Source organism: Camelus bactrianus, chromosome 31 (assembly GCF_048773025.1).
Source record: "Camelus bactrianus isolate YW-2024 breed Bactrian camel chromosome 31, ASM4877302v1, whole genome shotgun sequence".
In the NCBI taxonomy this organism is placed as follows: domain Eukaryota; kingdom Metazoa; phylum Chordata; class Mammalia; order Artiodactyla; family Camelidae; genus Camelus; species Camelus bactrianus.
This window is the reverse complement of record NC_133569.1, coordinates 20,348,006-20,366,841: the sequence shown is the minus strand read 5'-3', so window position 1 is coordinate 20,366,841 and position 18,836 is coordinate 20,348,006. Positions and strand designations below refer to the sequence as shown.

Sequence of the window (18,836 nt, the reverse complement as noted above, 5' to 3'; positions counted from 1 at the left end):
GGATATCTCTCAGGCTGTCCCCTCTGCTTATTTGAGACCTAGTAAAGGCCTGTATTTTATACTTCCCTAATGAGTTTACTGATCTCTGCTGGTAACACTGGCATCTTCCCCAGAGATGAAATGGATTGTGTGGATTTCACTGGCTCTGTTCAGTCATCCAGCATTTACCTAGCTTTTACCACGTGACAGGTGCTGTGCTCAGCACTGGGAAATGCACAGGCAGACTTTCAGAGCACTTACTGTGTCCCAGCCCTGGGCAAGTCCTTTAGGGACATCTGGTCCTCACAGCATCCCTAGGAGGCAGCCAGTACCATGTCATCCCCATTTTACAGATGAGAAAGTGGAGTCTCAGATAAACTAAACATCTCTTAGCTACCATACCAGACCCCCTCCAAACCATCCATGTAAGCCCCCTTCTCCAGGGATGCTTTTGCCCCAAAGCAGGGACCACTGAGCCAGAACTGAGGACCAAGTTGACTGCGACAGTCAGGATGGGGGCCGGAGCACTCCTAATGGGAGGTCGGGGCCCCTGGGCCTAGGGTTCTGAGGCCTATATTGTCAAGTGGGGTCAGACTGAGCCCTGAGGCTTAGGATTCTCAGTAAGACACTTTATTTGGTGCCTTGTGTAAAACCCTCTCAGGTTGCCTCTGAGAGGCTATTGCTTTGGTAAGGACCAATCGGCCAGCCCCTCACGCATACCCCCTCTCCCACCTTCCTGACCCCACGTCTCTAGCGTCCTGGGCTGGCTGTGGCCTGAGGACACTGTGTCCAGGACAGACAGGCAGTGGGGATGTGATGGAGGCTGCAGGCCTCACCTCCAGGCCTCAGGGGAGCCCTCAAACAGCTGGCACCCTGATTTAGGAAGCCTGAAGTCTCCCTTCTCTGCAGGAGGTCCAGATCCTCTCCCTTTCCCCTCGGCATGGTTTCCAAGTCCCACTGCCAAGCATGGGGGAGGTGGAGGGTGGGGTACCCTGGGGAGGTGGGGCCGTGGGCCAGGACCCCTTTCAAGGCCCAGGTTAGCACTGAAATTCAGGATGCCAGTGGGCAGTGATGATGAAAAGCAGGACTTTTAAGTGGGTTTATTATTTTTTATTTCCCTATGGACGTGCCCTGCCTCACTGACTATACTGGAGGTAGACAGCTCCCTCTGCTGCCCCCTTCATGGGCCACTGCCCTCCCAGAACTGACATCATTTTCTTGCCCCAAAGTTAGGGAAAGATGAGGATGGAGGAGCCTGAAGAACCTCCCGTTCACACGTCTTCCTGCTACGGGAGGGCGGCGGGGCTCCCACGGTCAGGTCTCAATGGGGGGGCTCCTGTCTCTAGGGCTCTCTTTGGGAGGGTACCTGTCCCTTGTCCACCACTGCCTGGGCAGCCAAACTTGGCTGGCCACGTGGCTGTGTTCCTGTCCTGGCTCCTAAAGCCGACGGAAGTCTCAGAGGCTCTGGCTGAAGAACGCGGCTGCACACTGCTCTGGGGCAAGGAGCATGTACGTGCGCGCACCAACGGCCTCTCCTAGAAGCACTTCCCGAAACTCCAAGCTGCAGCCTCTGGCACAGGGAACCAGACACCCTTGCCCTGGGAGGAACCCCGGCACTTCAAGATGCACTGGGGGCATCTTCTCATTTTCTAGAAAAGACTGGAGGGCACAAGAGAGGCCAACCATGAAGTTCAAAGTTGGCCCAGGACCCAGCTCTCCACTCCCAGGGCTCCAATCGCAGGCGCCCCGTTTGGGACGTGGCCTGGTGTGCTGACGAAGGATGCGCTAACGCCACCGGCATCAGTGGAACCCCAAGGGGCCCCGAGGTCAGCCAGGAGCCTCTGGCCCGCACCCTCTCCACCTCATTACCCCTTGGGGAGGTCAGGGAAGGTCAATACTCTGAATTTCTTAAAACAGCCCAAAGGCATTTCTCTTTTCCTATTCCTTTAGTTCTGGGCAGCAGCGGTATGGAGTTTGAAAGAAGAGTGGAGTGCAGGCAGCTGAGTTTCTGAGCACGAATAGGAAAAACAAAACACGACCTCCAGCCCATGGGGCCTGGCCAGGCCACACCGTGTTTTGATAAAGTTATGGTTAGCCAATCCCACACCTATTTTTGGAGGTGGCGGGTAGGAAGTGAGGTACCACAACCCAGATGTTAACATGGAAGGCTGCATGGACACTTTCCAACTCACATTCCACACGTGGGCTTGGTCCTGCTCCCCAGACAGGGCCAGGCCCGCAGTTCAGAGGGGAGCTGGAGGTCAGCAAGGCGGCCGGTGCCCCTGTGCGGCTTCACCTGCCTCGTACACCCCGCAGCCATGCCCAGAGCCACCCCGCCTTGGCGCTTCTCCCTGCGATGAAAGAGATGTGGCTCTGCTGTGGCTGGATGGACAAAACTACCCAGTTCCAGGTCTGTGAGTTTTATTAGTCATTCAACAGAAAAGTCAATTTCGGAATGAACTGGGGGCTGGAAGGGAAACTGGGAGTCACCTCTCCTACCTCCTTATTTTCAGAGGAGGAAACTGAAACTTTAAAGAGATTAATTAAGGAATCAGCTAGTGAGTGAGGGTTAGGAACTGACTTGTGTCCCCCTCCCCTCCCAAACTCACATGCTGAAGCCCTCACTATCGTGTTAGTCCAAATGTGACTGACTTGGAGAAGGGCCTTTCGAGAAGTAATTCAGATTAAACAAGATCATACGGGTGGGCCCTAATCCAAAATGACTGGTGTCTTTAGAAGAGGAAGAGACACAGGGATGTGCGGGCAGAGGAAAGGCCACGCGAGGACACAGTGAGAAGGCGGCTGTCTATAAGCCCAGGAGAGGGGTCTCGGGAGACATCAACCCTGCTGACACCTCGGTCTTGGGCTTTTCAGCCTCTAGAACTGTGAGAAAATACATTTTTCTTGTTTTTTTTCTTTTTCTTTTTTTTTTTTTTTTAACATTTTTCTTGAAGCCACCCTGTCTGTGGCGTTCTGGTACGCCAGCCCAGCAAACTAACACAGTGATAAACCTCAAGAGTCTCAAGTTTTTGGCCCCGTGTTGTTGCCAATACCCTGGAAAGCCCCCAGCCAGGCCTTCCGGAAGCCTGGCCCACAGGGATTTCTTTCAGGGGTGACATCCCCCTTTCCTTCCCAGGGGATAGAAATGGCAGATTCAGGCATAAAACTCGCCCTAGGCCTGAGTGCAGGGCTTACTTCCCAGAGCCTGGAGGGATGGTGAAAAGGTGGGGGCTGTCTGTGCTGGGAGTGGGGGGGCCTCTTGCATGACCAGGGACACCAGCTGGCTCAGCTCCAACCACCATAAAACCTTTCTGGAAAACTTCACTTTCTTCAGTCTAGGTCTTTTATTTTGGGTTAAAAATCCCACTCCACCCAATTCCAATCTGTCCTAAGTGAACAGTGTCTCAGGACACCTGGAATGCCAGCTTTTACAGCTCTATTAAGGCTTGTGTAGAATCCTGCTGGGCAGCTAGAGACGGCAAGCCTTCCCCATGGCTGTGGGGCTGGGGCCACACCCCTGCTCACCCACAAGCAAACACGGCTTGGCTGAGCGCCGTTGGCTTCACACGTTTGGCCCCTGGGCGGTGAACTGCATGAATTGTGGCTGCTCAGTTCAGTAGTGCCTTTGGCAGGCTGGTGCCAAGGTCAAGAATATGTCCAAGCACGAACCTGGCTGAGGAACCGTCCTGCACCCTGAGGTATCTGCATTTGCTCATATTTTAAATAATCCCTCAAGAAACTCTTCCAATGTGCCAACCCCGTGCCGAATTCATGGGTCAGTGCAGAGCATTACATAGGATTTACTGGGCCTTTTTGTAGGATTGGATAGAACTCCCGGCAAAGAGAAGTTCATCTTGTTGGCTACCCCTGTGGGAAGGGCCACGCACTCCAGGAGACAATGCAGGTTTTTAGAGATCCTGTCTCAGGAAGGGAGGGGTGTGTCTCAGACATATTGTTAAGGTTCCCTTTCTGTTCCCTCTGGAAACCAAAATATAGTCTCTGTCCCCGAATACTGTCTGTATTGTACTTACATCTGTGTGATTTGCAGATGTGATTTGTAATGTGGTTCCTCTGGGTTCTTGGAAAGGGCCTTTGCCAAGTGTCTCACAGGTGGTGTTGACCTTGAATTCCTTACAGAAAGGACTGAGTTGCGATCACACTGTTTGTCCAGCCCCAAGGCAGGGCGTGGTGCACAGTGGATGCCCAACATCCTAGTAAGGACAGCCCTCTTACTTGACACAGCCATCAAGGTGAGGTGATAGTTATCGACAACTTTCTGAGCTCACCGTCAGAGCACCCTAATACATCGGTTAGAAAGCTTCAGCCTGAGGTCACCTGGTCTATACTTTCTGGGGCCTCACTGACCAAAACAGAACACGGTCCCCTCTGGGCATCCAGTCCTCCTCACCTTTTTCTGGAAGCCCATGGCGGGGATGTTACACCTCACACCAGCATCTTCCTCGTGGTTGCAGCCCTGAGACTCGGCATTGAACTTGCAGTCTATGATGGATTTCTCATTTCCGGTGCACTCAATTTCATTGAGATGGATGGGTCCTATCCCTGTGGATGGAAATGAACGTGCGCTATGTAACCTTCTGTAGGAAAGTTTCTGGAATAGAGTGGGGGTATAGCTCAGCTGGTAGAGCGCATGCTGAGCATGCACGAGGTACTTGTTCAATCCCCAGTACCTCCATTAAAAAAAAAACACAAAAACCAATCATGTCATTCCCGGTCTTAAAACTCTGTGACAGTGTCTCAGTGCATCTCAGGGTAAAACAGCTCAGCCCCACCAGCCTCCTATGGAGCGTTTCCCTCTGCCTGGGCCCTCTTCCTCCCTCTCCTCAGCAGTGAACTCCTGCTCACCCTTCAGGGTTGGGCTTCAGTGCCACTTTGATGACACAGCCTTTCAGCATCCTGTCTAAGCAGGGCCCCCAGGTAGTCTCCAGTGAGCTGTCTGCTTCACGCTGCACTCAGGTAGCTCTGTGATCAGTGTCTGTCTGCTTCCCAAGGGGCTGGAGGCCCCACGAGGGCAGGCATCACGTTTGTGTTCCTTTGGAATTCCCAGCCAGAGCCTGGCAAACATAAAGTGCTACAAACAGCACCTGAATGGCTGTCCTTGATCAATAAGTGCCCGTTGGATGTCAGCCTCTATGCCAGGTGTCGGGGACTCACAGAAGGGAGAGGTAGGCACCTACCATGACGCGCTCACACTTAGTGCCTGGCGGAGGCCGACACTTTACACAAAGACTTATAATGGGGTAAAGCATAAAGCGGAGGTGACAACCTGTGCTTTGGAGCCCAAAGGAGAGGGCCGTTGGCTCTATTGGGTGGTAGTGGGTTTTCTGGAGATACCTGGCACCTGGGCTCACTGAGGCCAAAAATTAACTTCCAGGAGCCACCTATGGTAATAGGTAAGAGCCAAGTTTCCGTTTCCTTGGAAATTCATAAATGATGAAGCTTCTAATTGCTTGGAATTTTATAAAATTTATAAAAACACATCAGGAACTCTGGCTGGAAATATCTAAGGACTGAGAGCAGAAAAGCTGTGCAAAACACAGACCCTAAACAGAGACTGTGACACAAGCAGGGCCACAGCTCAGGAATTAAGATGGGCAGCAACCTTGGTCTTGAATATCCGGTTAGATCACAGGCTTGTTTGATGAAGGTGAGGATGATGATGATGGTGATGATGGTGGTGATGATGATGGTGGTGGTGATGATGGTGGTGGTGATGGTGGTGGTGGTGATGATGGTGGTGGTGATGATGGTGGTGGTGGTGGTGGTGGTGATGGTGGTGGTGGTGATGGTGATGGTATCTAATATTTACTGAGCACTTACCATGTGCTGGATTCTGTCCTAAACACATCATTTATATTAACTCATTTAATCATCCCAACAACCCAGTAAAATGGTCCCCAACGGGGACCAAAGATTAAATAACTGGACTGACGGAGGAACCAGGATTCAAACCAGGCAATCTGACCCCACAGCTTGATCTTGCTGAGTTTCTGAAGCTCATTCAAGAGAGTCAAGAGAAGAAACCCTATGCTAGAAAATAGCCTCAGTCTGAGAGTAGCTTCAGCCCCACAGGCCTGGGGCAGAAACAGGATGCTGGGGAGAAGCCACATCCAACCCCTCAGAACAATGTTATGGACTCTGGACCCACAATAGACTCTGCAGGTTGCCACCAGATTTTTTTATTTTTTCTTTTTTAATTGAAGTATCACCACCAGATTTTTAGGAGCACAGTGGAATCGGTTAGGACAGGCACAGCGCTCTGCATGTTACGAAAGTCAGCACCATTTCCGGAGACTTCTGTTTCAGCGTTACACGCACAGCATGCTCTGTCAGTATTTCTGATTGGGGATATCAGGCAAACGGGTTTGAAAGGCACAGCTCTAGAGCTGCCCTGTCCAGTGCAGCAGCCACTGCCTCGCTGAGCACTTGGAATGTGGCCAGTCCAGCCTGAGACGGGCTTCAAGTGCAGAAACACACCCTGGATTTCAGAGAGTTAGCACACTACCCGTGAACTATCTCAGTAATCAAAGTCCTACCGATTGCCATGTTAAAATTATACTTTGGATATACTGGGTTAAGGAAAGTAGATTATTAAAATGAATTTCACCTGTTTCTTTTTCTTTGTTCTTTACACGGCTACTAGAAAAAGTAACATCACATACATGGCTCACGTTATATGTCTCATGGACAGCTGGGTCTGGAACGTTGAAACTTCTCTACCAAGAGTTTGTTCAGCTGACCCTGCTTACGCAACTGGAACTTACACCTTCATTCGTTCATTCATTCATTCTTCATAAAATGAATATTCCCACAGTGCTGTGAGTGGGGCGTGGGGGCAGGCAGGTGTATAAACAGAGAGCTGGAGTCCACATGCGTTCACAGGGTCTCAGAACACAGAGTGCAGTGCCTGCTTCTGCCCTAACATCCATCCTGGTGATGAGAGCAGGTCTCAGAATTACAGGAGGCTAGAGAGACAGAACCTCAGACATTGTGAGTCTGGTGAAGAATCTGAGGCCCAGAAGGTTGCTCAAGGTCACCGAGCATGTAGGTGGCAGGGCTGGGACGAGGGCTCAGCCTACCAGACTCTCAGGCATTGCCCTGTCACCACCCTCACTGTGGGTGTGGTCACTGGATCCACCGGCTGGAGCCAGGACTGAGAACTGACCCTGTCTGCTCTGTGACTTGACACTGAATGTGGACTTTTCCCTTTCTGCCTACCAGAGTTGATCTGCCCCGCATGGTAGAAGATAATAAATCAGCCAATGGTTCTTTCAAGAACAGCACTGAAAATGCCAAATGTCTCTTTCTCCCAGAGTTCCATAGGCCCTTGGAAACCTTTGGCAGCTCTGGGCAGTGAAATAATTAGGTCAAATAGCACACGCCCATGATAAATGGAATGTTTATGTCATCCAGTGCTTGTTTATTCCTCAGCATGAGTGGTCTTTGTCCTGTAGGCCTTGGGAGACCACAAACCAACACATTAGCCAATTAGTACCACGGACTATGGGAATATTCAAGATCCAAGGGAACCCAGAAGAGCTCACCACTGGGAGGTGGGGGGTGAGGTCTGTCACGTGGCATAACTGCCTGCTAGCACGGTGCAATGTTCAAGTCCACCCTAGACCCCCAAACTTCAGCGCACCCCAGGAAGCCTGCAGGGATTAGAGAATGGAGATAGAGAGGTGTCCTGAATGCGAACAGGCTGAGACAGGTAAGTAGGGGGACAAGCCCAAATCTGAGAGTTAGAAGACTTTCAGTCTTTCTCTGCCACTAATTATCGGCCGATCTCAGGCTCGTTCTCTGGAGCCTCAGAGTCCTCATCCACTGGACTGGATGACCACTGAGCCCCTCTGCAGCAGTGCCATCTCTCCCGGGTCCCCTGGGCAATTATTTCCTCCAGGCTGTGATCAGTGACCTCACCGCATTCCTTGCTGTGGGACAATGGTCCTATTCTGACTGATGGAAACATCCTCTCCCCACAGGATAGGACACTCCCCCCTTCACCTGCATCCCACTCTCCTTCTTCCTCACCCCTCCCAACTACGGCAGCCCCTGGTTGGCAGCAGCCTCCCTGGGGGTTGACACTGAAAAGATTCCAGTCTCCCTTGCTCAACATACAGTTCTCCGGATGAGGGCTGGACACTCACTGGGCCGCAGAGTCTACTGGGGGCGAGGACTCCCCCCTCTGTAGGACCAGGGTTGGCAGAGATCAGTGTTCTTCACAGGGGTCAGGAGGGAGAGCGGTCCCTTGTCTTGTCATGTTTACAACACTCCTCTCAACAGGGCGACCTGCTTGAAAACCTCCCAATACTTTTCTTCTTTGCTCCAATGACATTTGTTTGGGACACTTAATAAAAACCAGGCTACTTCTTATGTTAGTGTCTCATGACACTGGGCGAAGGGCATTCTGTTCCCAACCTCTAGTGGCAGGGAGAGAATATTTGTGGTGCTAACCCAGGGTGGAAAAGTAAGGTGACATCTGGGATTCTGTTGTGCCCAGGGTGGTCCACAGCCTGATGAATTCTGAGGCCTCCTCTGGGCAGAAGGGCCTGGAAATTGCAGCATTCTCAGTGGGGCCGTGCGAGCAAGCACAGGGTTAAGAGCTGGGAGACCTCCAGAAGAGTATTCATTGGCTGCTAATAAGTGGTCTCATCATCTCTGGGCCTCAGCTCCCAAATCCATAATATGGGGACTGGATGTTCCCTAAAGCCCTTCCAGCTCCGACCGCCGCGGTGGAGGCCCAGCATCCTCCAACAGAGCAGCAGCTGCTGGAGGGAGGAGGCAAAGGAAGAAAAGCCTGGAAAGCACAAGGCCAGCCAGCGCGGAGCTAGGCGCCCCACGTGACACTGTCCGTGAAGGGAGGCCACGGCACGTCCTCCCCGGTCTTACCTTGCCCCAGCCGGGAGCCCGTGATGGCCTCTTTGGCGCTGCCGAAGCCCAGCTCCCTGCAGACCACGCTGGCAGACACCAGGTCCCACTTGTCGTCACAGACGGTACCCCACTCTCCGTTCTTGAGCACCTCCACGCGGCCCTCCCCGACGTTGGCACCGCCTCTCAACCGCACCAGGGGTTGCTGAAGAGAGACACACGCTCCTGCTGAGCGGAGACGCTGATGGTCCCAGCGTACGCCCCTCCCTTCCCGACCACCACACTCCAAACCCAGGCCCCAGGCTCGGGCCGGCCGTGCCGGGTTTGTGTGTGCGCACCCCCTACAGGGGAGGAGTGCGCATGCTCACTCCGCGTGGTGCGCATGCTCCCTCTGCGTTGTTGGCTCTGCTGCGAGCTCCCTTCGCGGGCTTCTCGTGGAGCTTCGTCCCTGGACCACTCGGGAGCCCTCGTCAGCTCGTCACCCCACCCCATACTAGCCCGAGGACCTTACCACCTGCCCTTCCCTCCACTCCCTCACTCCAGAACCTCAAGCTTCAGAGCTACAGAAAGAAGCTCCTACCCCCAAAGTCTGCAGATTCCAAACGGATGGTAATTCTATCGTAATTCTATCATGCTGGTAACGGAGTGCTGTGGTCCAGCCCTGGGGGAGACTCCAGGGCACTAAACAGATCACTCGGCAAGGATCCTGCTCTGCAGGCCAATGAGATGAGGGAGGGAGAAGACAGGGAGCTAGAGGGCGGGGCCTCGCCAAGAAGGCAGCCAAGAACGGATGTGGCCAGGGGATGGGGAGCCTCACACTGGTTAAGACCAACATCTGTCCTGGAGCTGGGCTGTTTACCACTTCTGCTCCCGCCAACCCTGATTCTACTCCACGTCCAAATCAGCCCAACTCTTCAGAAGATGCAGCCCCACCAGATACACCGAGAGGGTTGGGCGGTTACTGTTTAAATACCCCAGTTGCTCACTGACAGCCTGGGAGCCTTAATCACCTTATGAGGTTTACTTAATTGCACAGGAGTAAGACCTACTCTTCACCAGCATCTTAATCCCACTGAATCTCACCTTACAGGATGGGAGGCGGGTCATTCAACTCCATCTGTCCACATACCCTGGTTTGCATCAGCCTCTGTGCATGCATGTGTGTGTGCACGTGGGTGTGTGTTGCGGTGGGGAACTCAGAAGGCTGCGAGGCTCTTAGTTACTGCTGATTCCGTCTGATTTAACACAGAGGATGTAAGGGGTGACTGGGCAGCCCTTCTAATTGTGTTGATCAGACCAGAGTCATTGTTCTACTGTGACCTGTGCAGTCCTCAGCCCGGGACTCCTTTCATCCCACCCACTCAAAGCAGGCCTGGTTGGAGGTGGTGTTTTTCAAGCATTAATGTACACCAGCCACCTTGAGGGCCAAGGCATCGAAGAAGAACCTGTGTCTCCATCCTCCAACTGAGGTCCCCACTCGGCCACACCTCTCTCCGCCACTGACTGTGCCTCCTGGCTGCCATGGCAGGGTGGGGTGCTGCGACAGCACCCAGATTTGCAGACCTCAGGGACTGACCCTGGCACTAGGGGGAGAAGAAAAGAGGGACGAGGAGGGGTACAAAGCCTCCACTGGCTTCTGGAACCTTCATTCTAGCTTTAGAAAACACAACAGGACTACTGGCCCCAGCCGTGGACTGCTGTAGAACCTCTCCCTTCCCCCACTTCCCTTCCCAAGCTGCCTAGCTGGATTCCAGGGCCCCCTTCCCATGGAGTGGACCATCTGTGACCCAAACTTAAGAGGCAGAGTCCTAAATAACCTCGCTGCAGCTGGCAGTGGCCAGGCAGAGTCAGCTGGCCTGGGAGGAAAGAAAGAAACAGGGGAAAATGTGATGTAACCCTCGCTTGCTCTTTTTATTTTTATTTTTTAATTGGTTTGGTATGAACTTGATTCCTTTGCTTTCAACCACACAGTAAGAGGAATTCCAAAACAGTAGGCCTGGTATTCTGGATGACACATGAGGAAAGCTCAGAGGCCCAGGCTGAGGCTGTAGAAAGGATGTGGCCGTCACATCCCGTTGGCAGAGGGGCAAGCAAGGGGCTGCAGGGGGGCTGGCCCTGTCCAGGAGTGCCTGTGTGGCCTGGCTGCACATGTGTGATGTGTGGTGGGGTCTGTGCACCTTAGAGGCCCCTGTGGGGACGGAGCGGGGCAGGGCTGGCTGCCGGCTGGAAGTGCCAAGAAGACATCCCCATTAGTTCCCGCACCCTCTGGTTGATGGCTGGGCTTGCTGCGTTCATTTCCCTCCTTTCCTTTAAAGCTTCTTCTTGTGTCCAAGTACACCACCCTGGCCTGGGAGGGGGCACCCAGTGTGGTTTATCTGGCTCCTCCCCTAGTTTCCAGGGGATGAATGTTATCACCCCTTGCCCGAGAGCAGGTCGTTTGATGTTGATGGAGAGGAGAGACTGGAGACGGCAGAGGGGAAAGATGGGGCAGAGACAGGGAGAGGGAACAGGAGACACAGAATGAGGCTGCCTCGGCTTGGGGAGGGGCCGCTACTCCAGCCCCATCTCCTGGACCCAGCTGACACCCGCCCCCATCAGAGCCCTCTTCCCTCCTCTCACCCCTGAGGTGATCAGAGCTGACTTGGAACTCACTCCAGCCCAGGGCACCGATTCCCAAGTAATCAGGTTTTATCTGGCACAGGAATCATTCCCTAAGAAATGATTAACTATCTTTCCTGCCCGCCCTCTCCTCTTCCCAGGTGCTATTCCCACGCACTGGCCCAAAATAGCAGAGACCCTTTGTGGGGCTATGAAAACAGGAGGGGAGGACAAAGAAAAGCCTCCTAATGATTTACGAGGGAAGATCAGAATAGGACACTTTCTCTTCTTCAGGGGACGTGCTGAGCCTGCCAGGGCTGGGGTGATGCAGTCAGTTGAAATGGGGATAATTTATGTGAACAGATGTACATCGACATCCCTTGCATACACTCACACGCACACACATGTGCTGGTTCACAAACATACAACGTGAGAGCGGGTACAGGTAATACAGTGACGGCACATTCCCATTTACTACCCTGGTGGAAGCTTTTAAAAAATTGTTATTCTTTCTGTTGTAGAATAAACGAAAAGATGTTTGAAAACCTTTGTAGCTGATTTCATGTGCTTTTGAGGTTTGTGTCCTGTCTCCAGGATGCTTGATTCCTTCGGGAATCGTGCAGGAACCCCAGGTGTTCGCCCCTCACCCCACCCTTTGCACGGGTCCACAGACCGTGCACAGCGCCTGTGATGGTCAGCAATGAGGCACAGTCCTCTCCTGGGTATTTGTCCTCTACAAAGGGGACTCTGGTTGGGGAGGGAAGTGGAGCAGCAGTGCTGGAAGGGCAGGTGGGGGTGCTAACGATTTGGGGCAGGGGCCCAGCTGCTTGTCACCCCTAGAGGTGGCATCTTTTGGTGAGGCTGGCCCTGACAGGGTCCTCTACCTTCCTGCCCTCTAGAAAAGTGGTCTGAGCTGGGGCAGGCTCTCTTCACCTCTCTTGGGGGTCCCTGTCTGCTCACTTAACCACCAGCCCGCCCCTCCAGGTGCCAAGCGGCAGAACTCCTGCTTCGTCCTCACCTCTGGCTTGTAGGCTTTCCGGAATCTCGAGGGTCCATCAGGGCTGAAGACCTGGCCGGGCACACAACTCACCACAGCCGGCAGTCCATTCTCACAGGTGACGTTCTTGACAGGGTCTAGTGACACCTGAGTGCCCAGTTTGCAGCTGGAGATGTGGGCCTCCGTGCCCATGCAGTCCATGGAGAACGGCCAGTAGCGCTGCTTCTTACGGGCGGCGAACATCCTGCGGAAGGCGAGACGGGGCAGGTGACCGGGGCATCGTGGTGCCCACCTCTCCCTCCTTCCATGACTGGGCCTTGGGCCCCTGCCCAGGGCCAGCCACTGTGTGGCTGCTGGGGATCTGGTGGTGGAACCAGACGGGCATGGTCCCTGCTCTTGGAGCCCAGTCCTGCTCCAGAAAGTCTGCAAGTACCTCAGCACCTTGGTCATGCAGGGCCTGCTCTGGGCCTTGGGGAGCAGGACCTGGAAGGGTGGTCATGGCCTCCTGCCCCCTGCAGCTCACAGTCTAGGAGACAAAAGACTAACTCAGCGTAGTGAGATAATACTAAGCCTGTAAATACAAAGTGCAAAAAGGGCTCTAAAAGAGATGAATACAATGGAATATTGCTCAGCCATAAAAAAGAATGAAATAATGCCATTTGCAGCAACATGGATGGACCTAGAGATGATCATACTAAGTGAAGTAAGTCAGACTGGGAAAGGCATATATCCTATGATATCACTTATACATGGACTCTAAAAAAGTGATACAAATGAACTTATTTATAAAACAGAAACAGACTCACAAACACAGAAAACAAACTTACGGTTACCAAAGCAGAAAGGGGAGGGGGAGGGATATATTAGGAGTCTGGGATTAACAGATACACGCTACTATATATAAAACAGATAAACAACAAGGTCCTACAGTGTAGCCCAGGGAATTATAGTCAATATCTTGTAATAACCTATAATGGGAAAGAATCTGAAAAAGAATATATACATATAAAACTGAATCACTTTGCTGTACACCTGAAATTAACACAATACTGTAAATTAATGATAGTTCAATAATAAATAAATTAATTAATTGATCAATTAAGAAAAAAAGAGAGAGATAAGCGCCCTGGTCCCAGGAACCCCTCAGTCCTGGGCAAATGGAATGGTTGGTCACTTTAACATGATCTGTTGTGGTTCCCTGTCTTTATTTCCCTTTGTTGATGAGCAGGATAAGTTGAGTATAAAACTCTCACAATGATAGACAAGATTAAAGGTGCAAATCCACTGAGAAACAATGAGAACAGACGAATTACCCCACCTGCTGAATTGGCTTTGTTGTGGAAATTACAATGGTGATGAAACTCAGCCACAGACCACACCAAATCTTCACCCAGGAGTCGGTGGGACGAGGCTGTCTCCATGTCACATCCTAGGGAAGCTCTTTGGCTATATTGTGTGTTTTTTTGGTGTTTTTTTTTTTGGAAGGCAGAATATGGATCAAGGTGAGTCAAAGTCCTTTCTAAAATGATAACCAATCAACAAGTAATGACTCAGTTAACGGAAAGGAAACTGTGCCTCAGTTTCCCCATCTCCAAATCAGAAGTGGCAGTGGGATCTATGTCATAAGATTGGTAGGAAAGTTATATGAATTAATACTTGTAAAGCACTTACCACAGTGCCCAGCATTTACAAATTTACTTAAATGTAAGTTACAAACCTAAATGTTTCTAAATAAATAAAAACCATATTGGTTAAAGGAAAAAAAGAAGAGATGAGAGAAGGGAGGGAGCCTGTGGCTGCAGTGATGATGGATGACTTCCTGGAAGACTGAGTTTGAACTGGGCCTTGAATGATGGCCGGATTTGAAAAAGGGGAGAGTGGGGAGGACGCCCTGTCCTCCTGTGCTGTCTTGGGTCTTTGGGGTCTGTGTGCTTGCCCCTGATTGGCAGAGCTCAGTGAGCTGCCAGGCAGAGTTGGACAGCATGCAGCTGCCCAGTCGAGCGGAGGCCCAGGGCAGGCTGGCCCTGAATGCGCAGAAGCGGGTCTGTCCCTGCTGGTCTAGTAGGCCTGGAAGTTTCTGCGTTGTCTCAGAGTCAATGAGAAGTTTCTGCGTTGTCTCAGAGGAAGGAGAAACCCTACAGATGCTCCCAATATCTTTCCTTAACTAAAAATTGTGACTGGTAATAATTCTACTGTACCTGCGGGTACAATGACAGAATCTTTGAAAAAGGACTATCTCGGAAAAATTCATAGTGTGTGCTCAACATCGCTACAGCCAGAGCAGAGAGCTACACCAGAGGACTGTTAATGATTCCAAGAGCCACTGCCTTTTCCCACTTCCTGGAAGGCCCTGCACTTGGAAACACAGCCTCCAGCTTGTTTCCCATGACACCCCCACATCGGACTGGAGAACATGCTGGGGGTGGTTACAGCTTGTTATGACTCCCCACAATCAGGCCAGAGAACACACCCAGGGGATGTCAGCTGCACAAGGAGTGGTCAGACCTCACTGAACTGGAACACCTTCTTGCTCCCAGCTTTCAGTGACCACCACCCTCTCCCAGGCCACAGAGGTACTAAGTTCTTAATATAGAGCGAAGCACCCTCAGCAGACACAGAGCTGCTCCTCCTTCCCCAGACAGGCCCCTGCCCTCTTACGTCAGCTCACAGGAACTCAACTGTGATCCTCCACAGGCCTCCGCCACCGGCAGCCCACCCCGCCCCCGTGATTCACTTCGGGACAGGCCCCAGGGGATGCAAAGATGAGGCGCTGGGGAGGATGGGTGGACAGCCCCCTCCAGGCCTGGTGATTGGTGGGTGACTGGAGTTAGAGGAGAGCCTTGGCCAAGCAGGAAGCCTGCTTGAGAAGGAGGTGTCTAGGCCAATGGCTGGGTAGCTGGAAGAACACTGAACTGAACTGCTTCAACTAAAATTCAGAAGTCCTCCTGGCTCTCCCCAAGTCAAGACAGGAGCCAGACTTTGTAGGGACTCTGCCAGCTACTGAATATGTCTATTCCAGTTATGCATTCTGGAACTAGGGAGGTAACCACAGAATGGGTTCAGGGACCCACCGAGGCCCTGTGAGACGGACCTGAGCTAAAACGCCATTGGTCACCTGACGTCCACACTCTAACTGTGGGCCACAGTGATGTTTGGGCCCCTGGAATCAATCTCTGTTCAGAGCTGGTGTCCATGGGTTCCTGAAAGTTCTGATTATTTCCTTTTCCACAATGCCCAGTGACCTTGGGAAAAGGTCGTAGGTCCCTTTGAGGAAGGCTGGGGGAATGACTAACAGTACAAATTTTTGGCAGTGTGCCACGGTCCTTCCTCAAGGGGGATCCCCCCCTTCTTTTCTTCATTCAAGGGTTTCTGGGTCTGTAAACTGGCTTAGGCCTGGAAAACGATGGAGGGGCCACGATTGTCTGCTTTTATGATTCAGGTTAGATTTTTGTTCTCTTGACTTAGAACGTTCCTGCTTTTACAGATCAAGTAAAAATTTAGTAGGCTTCCTGTTTTACTTCTGGGAGCACCAGGATCCAGCCAATGAGATCAAGTAGCCAACGCCATGGGCCTGCGGGAGTCGGACTGGTCTGATGGCTGCTTTGACTCTGCTGGCCATGCGGCAGCCATGCCCACCTTCCTCTGACCTTGATTGCTGTCAGTTGGCCCTGACCACTCCCCGAATCCAATTACTCCCCTTGCATTGAGGTTTTGCAACCTGCAGTGACTACAGCTTCCAGCATTCGGTCTGGCTTACAGAGAAGAGTGGTCAGGGACTCTTAAGAATGCCAGGGCTCCCCTCACAAATTCATTCCTCGCAGTCATGGCAAACAGTGTGTCTCTGGACCCTCCCAGGGTGGGTGAACAGGTCTTAGAGGACAATTCCACTCCAACATTCCAGTCTCCCCAAGCCTCTGTACCCCTTCCTCTACATGAAACCAAGGGGTCCAGGCATCTCTGATTCGCTGTGGGGGGCCTCCTTCGGGTCTCTGTTTCATCCAACCTACCGAAGTGTTAGTGCACCCTCCTGACTCCCAAGAAGCGACATGGGACACAGCATCTGCTTAGTGAGCTCGTATCCACAAATCAGTATCAATATTGGGGTCCTGTTTTAAGAAAGGAAAAAAGGACTACGAAACGTTCCTGGCCCTGGGGGATGGGCCCTGAGACTTCGGCTTCATCAGTTTAGAGGTACGTGTGTGGCTCCCCAGTTCAGCACAGAAGTCAGCTCGTGACTCACTCTGGGGCGAGCCTATGAATGCAGAGGCCTCTGGCGGACCTGTGAGTGACCCCGCCAGACTCTTCTGATGTGGTGGGGGGAGTCAGGGGTGGATGACAAGCAGAGCCTCTGATGAAGAGTTCTAGTCCTGGCCTTGGGGATAATTCTAAGGCCACTGAGTAAAGCCACCAACCCTGCAGGTTAGTGGAGGGAGCCAGGCTAGAGAGGCCTCAGATGCTGCCCAGGTGAATTTCCCTCAGGGGCCTGGTGGATGCCTGGAGATCACTAACCCACCCCAGCTGGAATCACTTCTTAGAGTGAAGGCCTCCCCGAGGCCTGCCTTGGGGGCGTGATGTCAGCAACAGCAGTGACAGGCAGCAGGAAGGGTGAAAGGGTGGTGGGGAAAGATGCTACTGGAAGGCATGGATTCAGGGACCACGCAGAGTGTGGCCGTCACTCTGGCTCTGAGGCCTCTGTTGTCCTCAGTCTCTGAGCAGGGCTCACAGATAGCCCTGTCCCCAGGCCAGTCTTGCTCCGGCTCTCAGACTTACCAGTCAGCCCCTGGGGAGGGCCTGTGGGGAGCAGATAGGCCCTGCCTCCAGGGCGGAGCAAAGCTGGAGCCAGGTCTGAAGTGCGGAGAGCACTCCCTGGAGCAGCTCTGGCAGAAGCTGCTTTGTGGCCCCTTCAGGCCTGGGTCTCCTCCTGCGCAGCCTGAGGGCTGGGCTAGGGGACGTCCAAGGACCCCACTCTTCCCTAACAGCTTCTCCCCAGTCCGCCTCCCAGCTGCCATCTCAGCCACTAACAGTGCCACTGAGGCACAGAAACTCTTCCCAGCACGCCTCTCCCTTTTGGGGCTCAACTGTCAGTAGCATCTCAGAGACTAACACATGATGTCAAAGACAAGCTGAGACCCAGAAGGTTTTCGCTTACCCACCACGGCTGCTCTACACCATCTCCAGCGAGAGGGCTGGAGAAGGAGCTGGTTTCCAGTGTCTGTTAATCGTCTCCCATCTTGGCTGAGGGGACTGCCCACCACCACCTCTTCGGATGCCTCCCAGCCTTGGAAGCCTTTTCCTGCCCTCATTTGAAAAAGCAAAGCCACAGACAGAGCGGGAGGAGCCAGGAGGGGGTTTAAAATCCAGTACATGAGAGGACTTCCCTGGGCCCAGTTGCCAAAAGGGATCTGAGATCTGCAATCTCTCTTCAAAACCAGGAACAAGACTCTGGACCTTCTGCAACTGAGAAGGTGGCTTTCAAATGCCATCTGAACAGGATGGCACCCCATCCTGCTCTGGGCAGGGCTGATGGCAGACTTTCTGCTCCCAGGACTGGGCTCAGACCTGTGCCAGGCTGGGGGCTCTGGTGGGGCCAGCAGGTAGGAGGTCTGTCAAGGAAGGGGGCTTGCTTTTCTTGGCTCTAATTGGAAGGAAAAGCTGAGATGGTGTCTCCAGGGGAGGAGTTGGCCAGCTGGCAGGGGTTCACCAAACTATTTAGAGGATGGGGACCACCCTGCTCACCCCCCTCACTCTGCCCTGTGCAAACAGGAAGGTCTGGGCCATGTCTGGGGGTGGCTGGAGTGGGAATCACCACTCTGATCGCCTGCCCAGCTGGGCAGCTCCCCTGCCAGCACTCATCCTCGTGGTGGACTGGGGGCTCTGACCAAAGGCAGCCAGGCCAAGCCCAGGCAGGGACGCAGCCTGCACTGACCCCAGGGATCTGGAGGGAGAGCTGGGGTGGAGCCCCCGTCTCCTGGCTTGAAAGCCACTTCTCTCTTTGGCTTGAAAGGAGAGAGGTAGTCTTGTCAGTCTGCACTCTTGGAGGAGTCTGAACCCTGTCACTGGGGACCCAGGTTTGGATCCTGGATCTGCCCCTTTCTAGTTCTGTCATCCTTCTCTGACTTCATTTCCTCAACTCTGAAATAGACCCCTGCTTCCTAGTGTTGTGAGGATTAAGGACTAAGGACAGAGCCTGGCACACAGTAAGCCTTCTGTAAAAACAGATGATTATTACCCTCACGAGAGGAGGTAGGACGACCCCACGACCAGACGATACACCAGCTTGTCATGGGCTGAAAACCCTTCACTAGACACACACTCTGGCCAAATTACTCTAAATCTCCTTTTCCCCTTGGGAGATATTAACTTTGGAACCTATAAC

The 18,836-nt window shown here is 52.7% G+C and overlaps 1 protein-coding gene across 2 annotated transcripts in view; it reads right to left on the bottom strand.

The window, feature by feature from the left end:
• LOXL2 (lysyl oxidase like 2) overlaps positions 1 to 18,836 on the bottom strand; it is an 89,639-nt gene that overhangs the window by 21,125 nt on the left and 49,678 nt on the right. Inside the window, exons 5-7 of one of the 2 annotated variants that reach the window (XM_010954969.3) lie at positions 12,482 to 12,704; positions 8,887 to 9,070; positions 4,388 to 4,539 (exon numbers count right to left, since the gene is read on the bottom strand). In XM_010954969.3, coding sequence (XP_010953271.3) covers positions 4,388 to 4,539; positions 8,887 to 9,070; positions 12,482 to 12,704 — 559 coding nt within the window. Of the gene's footprint in view, positions 1 to 4,387; positions 4,540 to 8,886; positions 9,071 to 9,445; positions 9,716 to 12,481; positions 12,705 to 18,836 lie in introns of those variants that run through there. The other variant, XM_074355625.1, reaches the window with a different exon arrangement.